Source organism: Lactuca saligna, chromosome 5 (assembly GCF_052625555.1).
Source record: "Lactuca saligna cultivar CGN05327 chromosome 5, ASM5262555v1, whole genome shotgun sequence".
Classification (NCBI taxonomy): Eukaryota; Viridiplantae; Streptophyta; class Magnoliopsida; order Asterales; family Asteraceae; genus Lactuca; species Lactuca saligna.
Genome location: NC_136421.1, coordinates 164190045 through 164198308, shown reverse-complemented (window position 1 = coordinate 164198308; position 8264 = coordinate 164190045). Strand labels below are relative to the sequence as shown.

The 8264-nt window shown below is 34.2% G+C and overlaps 1 protein-coding gene across 1 annotated transcript; it reads right to left on the bottom strand.

The window, feature by feature from the left end:
* Positions 1-4525: 4525 nt before the first annotated feature.
* On the bottom strand, positions 4526-4969 carry LOC145045916 (S-protein homolog 5-like). The gene has a single exon (XM_078994204.1). The coding sequence runs from the start codon at positions 4967-4969 to the stop codon at positions 4526-4528; it is 444 nt and encodes a 147-aa protein (XP_078850330.1).
* Positions 4970-8264: the final 3295 nt, after the last annotated feature.

The following is an 8264-nucleotide window of genomic DNA, read 5'->3' as shown; positions in this document are numbered from 1 at the left end:
AACTATAATTTCCTTAAAACCGATGTCATACCTCCGGCTCCTTAGTTGCCTGAGAATACACATTTTTAAAATATGTCAATAAAAATTGTTGGTGACTTCCACAGGTTTTGACTCCGTGATTTTTATAACAAGATTTTTTTATAAAACGTGGAATGTTTAACATAATAAGTTGTAAAAAACAGGGTGAAAAATATTACCGATATGCTTCGCGTGAGACCCGACACTTGAAATCTAGTACGAGTACCCGTGTTTCTTACTTACAATAAAAGTAAATTTTAACATATTTTTGGAAAGAAAAATATTTAGTGTTTGTATAGATTGACACTAACAATCGGTTTAACAATCTATAGACAATATTCATACTACATACAGCCTCATCCCAAGGTGTATTAGTATATTTATATCTGGGACTTTGTTATAATTCCATATTGTTTGAGTTTAAAGACTTTTGGTTGTAATGCTTAAAAATGTAAAACTACCAAAGTTCTAACAGGACAACGGTCGTATACGTCGCTATACGAGTTTAAACAGTACGTCGACTGTAAATGACCATATATATGTTTAGACAGTACTCCGACTGTAAGTGACTAACAAAGTTTATACAACACCCCGGCTGCGAGTGACCAAAATCGACATTGTTCATATCATCTTATCTGATGAGGTTGTCACCATGATCATATTAGAAATACCTGTTATAATTTACACTTATATAACTATTAAAATATGTGTGAATTAAACAATATCATTATTTATGTATTTCTCATTTACAACAAAAATTTGTATATGCATTTGGATGTCTAAACAGCAAGATAAATCAAAAGGGCAATTATATCCATGTTTTTAGAAAATCATAGAAAAATCATGGTAAGTCAAAATCTAGATCTGTAAACTCTCAAAGTTTAGGAAATGAGTCTATTTTGGCCATAATTTTTACCATGACCTAAAGTGGTTCATAACAAGAGTAAAAATGTTCCTTTTTAATAACTGGTCCGAAAATGTTATGAAATGATAGGCATTTTTGTAAAAATCATTATAAATTGTAAAAAAAATCATATGAATGCGTGCGGTCAGTCCTTGGATAGGTATAAACCTGACATATTTCTATATTGTACATTTTTTAAATACATTAAGTTTACGAAGGGCAAACCAATCCGTGAACAGCCCACAACTTTTCTGTGAAAAGCTGAAATTTAAGCTTAGATATGTTTAGTGACATAACTTGCATTTTTAGTTAGCAAAGCCTTTAAATCTTTCTGTAACATCCGGATTTTCAGGTACTTTATTTTTGAGATTCAATTTTGAAGTTTATGGAGAGACTCGACGAGTCGAAGCCCTGACTCGCCGAGTTGTGTCGAGTTGCCATGTGGATTTAATGTGTGAACTCGACGAGTCAGTGGACTGACTCGCCGAGTAGGTCTTGGGCAGAGAACGTTAGCGTGCAAAGTCACGCTTGGATGAGGCTTTACCCAGTTGTATGTGTAATGAGTTGCTTTTCCTTTATAAGGAAATGAGTGGCAATCATTTTATATATGGAACCATTTGGAGTGTTGGACTAGAGAGAGAAATTGTGTACAAACCTATTTGTATATCCTTTATAGATATAATATGAGCTTAAAATGATTTATTTACTACATGTGTTCTTGATTTTGTATGATGATTCACTAGATCTTTTCTTGTTCCGCACATGTCATCATAATTAAAACCACTATAATTAGTATCAGAGCGGGTGTTCTTGATTGGATCAAAAATTGATCCTTGATGGCTATCTTGATTTGGTGATTCTTCATGTTCTTATTGATCTTCATGATTTAGAGAGTTTTTGGGTTCTAGAAATTGAATTCATATTTGATTCTATTCAAAATTCGATTTTCTTCACTAGAATTCAAGTGATTTTTACTTTCTCACTCTAGAAAACCCATTAAAAATCACTTTCTCTCTCTAGAAATTTTCAAGTTCTTGTTATCATGATGCATTTGGAGTATGATTCTTCGGTTGTGATTGTTAAAGATTTGAAATACAAAGTCAACGAATATCAATTCTATGGATTGGTGTTAAGTGGGTTGATTTCGCAAGAAACTTTGATTTCTTATGGAGGTTTGAAGGATGATCATGGAAGATTGATATTTGAACCGCGTTTTAAGATTGAATGTTTGTATGATATTTTCATTATGAAGTTATTTGCAAGCGATAACCGAAAAGAAGCGGAAGAAAGATATTTGTTTAATAAATGCTACATTTCCCTTATTGAAAACCCAAGTGATCTTCATGCTCTTAAGTTTGTTGAAGCTGTTCTTAATGATGATCATCATGTTCTTGATTTTCAAGAAAAAGGAGTTCAAGTTGATTCTTATGATGAAAAAGTTTTTTGGTCGATTGGAGTTCAAACCGATGATATTTTGTGTTCTTGTGATTCGTTTGAAGGAATGATTCCTTATTGGAAGCCGGTGATCCAAGAAATTCACAAGTATCAAACTCCAAAAGATTTTATTCAAATTCACAAAGTTGATGTTTTAGAAAGTGGGTTTGTTCATGAAGTCATGTCCTCAAGATGCAAAAAGATGAGAAAGAAAAAGAAGAAGAAGATCAATCGAAAAAACAAGCAGATTTACTCACAAAAATTGTCAAATGTTGTGAAGCCGAAATCCGTGAAGCAAATTTGGGTTCCAAAGCAACAATCTCCAAAGGTTGCATTGAATTTGAAGTCAAAACCCAAATGTGTTGGTGGTTCTTTTGAAGATGTTCTTGATCGTTGAAGAACACAAAGAACGAGTTGTACATCTCGCATAGTGGGTGGTATAATGTTCAAATTGGAGATTTTCTAATTCCAACAAAAGAACAAAGATCTTCTAAATTTGATTCGTTCGTTAAAAAAAACTCGATTCGTCAAAAAGGTATCACAAATTCTCAAATGGATTCCAAAACATCCATGGTTTCGATTCGTAGTTTGTGTTATTCATTTTTGATCGATTTGCCTCATTGGATCTATTTCATTTCAATCCCAATTTTTGATCCAATTATTTTTGTTCAAGATCAAAACTAAAATCAAACTTATTTTGCTTAAATTTTGAAATTTACTGTTCATATATTCATAAAGCCCAATTTGCAATATAATATTGTAATCATAATACCTCAAGCCCATTCGTATGTTATATTGGTTGATATCATATAATTGAGGATCTGTTGATTTGTACATTTGCATTACTGAGTTGTACATTTGTTCCAAAGTATATTTCCATTCTTCATCTGTTGCTCTTTCACAGATTGTTCATTAGTCGATTATTCTTGAGTCCCGATTTTATTCCTTCATCTCTAATAATCATTTGTTATTGATTATTAATTTGAGTTTAGATATCGATTTCAGATGATGTGTATGTATTGAAATCAGATTTGTTCGTCTCTAAACTTTGAAATCTGAAATTAATTTTGAGCTTTTATAAATCTTGGACAAAATCACGATGAAGAAGTGATATAGATCTGTTCGTACAACGTTTAATCTGAACTATAATGTTTTCAATTTGTGTTTGTTGTTTGACAAATTTGAAAAATCAAAGATGAGATGAAAAAGTCAAAATTGATGTTCGTATGAAATCAATACTAGAATCGATAGGAATGGAAGGGTATGTTGACATCCAAGAGTTGGGTATTTGGTCGAAAAACAATCGAAAGTTTACTGAATCGATTTTAGAATAAGTTTGGATGACGAAATGTTGAACCTAAAGTGTAATCATAAATAAACTAAATTTCAGTTTTAAAATAATATATTTACTTCTACTTATTAAGTTTTGTCTTTGACATTTAAAATATTATACTTAATTTAATAGATTTAAAATGTTGTTGTATGTAAACCATTATCAATTTGAAGCTACAACTTTTGAACAGTTTGGATAAAATACTTAAACTATTAATTTAAATATAACATTACATTGTCAACTTAAATTTAAATATCAGTTCCACTTAAAAACCAAAGAATATTTTGTAAATAGTTAAAAATGATAAATTCAAAAACTAAATTGTAATCTTAATTTAACTAAAATAGTTTCTAAAGATATTTTTGTAATCGTTAAATGTTTTAAAATACGTAGCTTAAAATAACTTACAATAAAAAATAGTTAAAAATAACTCTATATAAATGATTATATTGTCACCTTTAAAATCAAAAAATAATGTTTGATGTTTTAAATAATTATAATAACAGAAATTATATTTAATTTTATTCATAAGTAACTCGCGGATAGAAGTCATTCAAACGATTGAGATTATACAGTTATAATAGATGTATATATTATCATATAACTCAAAATAATCAATATATTTTTATCAATTTAGTATACGAGTTATTATATCAAATTTAATAACAACATTATTGTTATATTTAAAAGATAATGTATTTGTAAAGATTTCAAGGATATAGTTGTTTCTGCGCAACGTGCGGACATTCGCTTAGTATATATATATATATATATATATATATATATATGTGTGTGTGTGTGTGTGTGTGTGTGTCAACAGATGTAGAATACAATACTCATGACCAATCATGTAACTTGGTTGCAGGGTCATTAGGCTTGCCATTGCCTGACAGGTAGAATCCATCTTCTCGCATGGACCACTTACACATGTTATCCACACCTCCTTCACAGTATCTGTGACGTATTTTTTGATCAAAAATGACAAAGGCTGCAGTCTTGGATTTCCAATAGAAATCAGCATGAAATAGAGTACCCCCAAACAGATTTTCTTGGAACTTCACACGTTTTTCAGCTCTATATGCAAGTGTAGTTTTTCCAAGATCATCATTTTTTGATCGTACATGGACGACAATTGGATCTTTAATATCATTTACGATTCTCACATCTTGTGATCGACCTACTGAAATATTATCTTTGGATGATGCCTTTGTGGGTGGAGATGTTGTAGATGCATAAGTTGTGATTACAAGGAAACAATATAAGAAAAAGAATATTTTCATAGTGCATCAAATAAGTACATGCAAAAATATTTCAATTATATATATATATATATATATATATATATATATATATATATATATATATATATATATATATTCCAATGTAGTTTGTTAAAACATTTCAAATGAATGATATCTTGTTAAACCATTCCAAGCGAATGATATTATCGTGTTCCAACTTTTAAGAAGACAATATTATTAATTAATGTGAAACAAATAACATCAATATAGTAACTGTAATTGTTATAAAGCAGCATCAAAAATTGGTAAAGATTTAATCATATAATTCACATTTACCAATGACATAGATTTGGTAATTGTGTTTATTTGACTATGTTTGTTGATAAATTAGATGTTCTATTCATCAATAATGCATAACAAGAAATTTGGAAAATTATATAAAACACATATTATTATTATTATTATTATTATTATTATTATTATTATTATTATTATTAGTAGTAGTAGTAGTAGTAGTAGTAGTAGTATTGTTGTGATATGTTGGAGAGGATGGAATTGGAACTATTGTAGGGATGTACATGAGTACATTGTCATGTTATCACAGTGAATAAGATGGAAATGACCATTAGTCAGCGTCCGGGAGGAATCCCGGGTCGAAGCTCCGACTATCAAGTCAGTATGAGATCTGAGAAAGATAACAGAAGATTACAGGAAATAGAGAATTTTGTCCCCTTCCTAGTGAGGAAGAAGGATCCTTTTATACCTGTTTCTTGGGTGTATCATCTACTAATTCTGTTGAACATTCCCTCATGAGGTGCGACGTGGCGGATCCATATTGGAAGGTCCTTCGTCACGTCTTTTGCCTTGTGCCCTCAGTGACTGGGAGGTGATCTTCTAAATGTTTACGAAGATCGTGGCTATCGTTTGATGGGCGCATGGGACTCTCCAATTGGTCTCAGGTTTACCGGGGAACAACTTCTTGGAGAAGGGGCTAAGGCGTGGTTCAACACCTTAACCGCCATATCAGCGCTCTTCGCATTGGAGAAGAGCCGAACTTGGCTTTAGACTAGGTTCTGACCAGGCCAAGCCCGATGTTAGTTTGACTTCTTTCTTGACGTTCCCAGGAGGGATGCGTTAATTGTCCCTTAGACACATAGGTGTATGCATCATTTTGATAGCGTGGCCGTTCGAGTCTATATCTCAACACGTGTATGCCCGTGATTAGTTTCGTCGTTTGAAAGGCTTTAGGCATCGCCATCATTGCGTGTCAGTCCTATAGAGAGACGGTTCGTGACGCTAGTTTCGCCTTTAACGTCCCCCTTTTCTCCCAGTCTCTTCATCCTCATAACCCCATTTCGGCTTTGTTGCATCAATCCGGATATCATGTTAATTTTTTCTTCGATTTTTCATCCTTTCTCCGACAATGGACTGTTACGGTAGAGTCCCTACTGCCGAGGAGTTCCAATTTTTGCAACATCGCTTTGGTTTCTTACCTGAGCTCGGCGTAATAATTCCGTCAAAGTGGGTGTCAATCTACGATCGCCCTAAAGAGAAAGTGGAGATTTTGATCCCTCTTTTGAAGTAGGATTATCCTTACCGACATCTGACTTCTTCAACATGATTACAGACCACTATGGTCTTTCCGTCGACGAGTTGATGCCGAGCATAGTTAATAAAATCTTTGGTTTTGAACTGATTTGTCGATCTCTGGGTTATGTACCAACTTTCTGGGTTTTCAGTTACTTCTTCTGCTTGACTACGGATTCCAGGGTCCGTACTTTGGCTAAAAGAAGAGGCATTCGTCAGTTGATTTCTGAACAAGACGCTCCAAGGAAAAATCAGCAACGTCAGTGGCTTTGGGTTAACCAAAACCTTGGGGGACACGGATATCGTAGGACCCGAAATTTTTCTAACCGCCTCCCCAAGTTGTTTGGGAGTAATCTGACTCTTGGTAAGCATCTGGGAAACATCACCATTACTGGGTGGAACAGGGAAGACTTCATTCTTGCAGTGGCCAATATGATTGCTGCCTGGAGGGCTCGCAGAAAAATGGCACTAATGTTCGTCGTGAGATGCGGTAATAACCCTTCTCCTTCTCCCCCCTATTTTTCTGAAAATAGAGTGAGGATAGGATATCTTGCTGGCTGGAGGGATTTTACTTAAGGCGTTTTTTTTCGCAGGTGCTGAGGCTGAGATTTCTTTGGAGATGGCTCTGCATGGTCATTATAATTGCAAGCTTTGCCATCATGAGATAGATCTTACAGAGACTCTTACTCCTCGGTTATCTGAAAGACGCATGCAAGAGCTTGCCGGACTGCCCGTGGTGGAAAGGGAAATGTGGGTTCTCGCGGGCATGCGTCACCTTACCAGCCGACCATTGGCGTTGTTTCCCTGGTTCTTTCGCCAATTTACGTCCCTTGTAGTTTGCCTATGGGAGAAAAAACAAGAAGAGATAATGCTCCTGTTTGAAGGAGGCGTAGTTTGCGTGTGGTGTCATCGTCGGATGAGAAGAGAGAATATGATGATGTGGGTCTTCGTCCTCAGAAAATCATAGGACTGTATCTGTGTCCATGCTTCTTGGTGGTATCGGGGATATTCTCGGCGGTCAATTTTCTATGCCTGAGCCAAAAGAGGTAGTGGTGGTGCGTAGCTATCCGGTAGCGTCGCCTACGCCAATCGTTGGTTCTCCCTTGGTTAATCCTGGTTTTGGCTCAATGTTTGGGGGCGCACTGAGTTCACTTGAAGATTCCTTTCAACGCGAGGAGCCTTTGTTGATCAATGGAGTAGGGACTTCATCTCATTCCCTATCTTTTGATGTCACATCCCGACCGACGGCGAAAATCACAGGGGTTGCGACGTTTTACAATTGGATCACAAGTCAACCACATATATCAAACACTTAACATATATAAATCAATATATTACAAACCTTAAAGTGTTGGAATTGAAATTACATATTCATAGTTTAAACACAAAATAGTAAATTAAAACGGTTCATTATTATTCCCAAAAGAAAGGAACTATAATTTCCTTAAAACCGATGTCATACCTCCGGCTCCTTAGTTACCTAAGAATACACATTTTTAAAATATGTCAACAAAAATTGTTGGTGAGTTCCATTGGTTTTGACTCCGTGAGTTTTATAACAATAAATTTTTATAAAACGTGGAATGTTTAGCATAATAAGTTGTAAAAAACTGATGGGTTTTAGCCATAAGAACATCCTATGTGCTCATACAAACCCTAATGCTTGGATCTAGGTTTCTCTATTGTACATGCAACTCATCCGAGACTTCAAACCCTAGATCTAGTATATGATAATCAATATAACATA

Coding starts and splice junctions, on each gene's coding strand:
- LOC145045916 (XM_078994204.1), bottom strand. CDS start 4,969: ATGAAAATATTCTTTTTCTTATATTGTTTCCTTGTAATCACAACTTAT.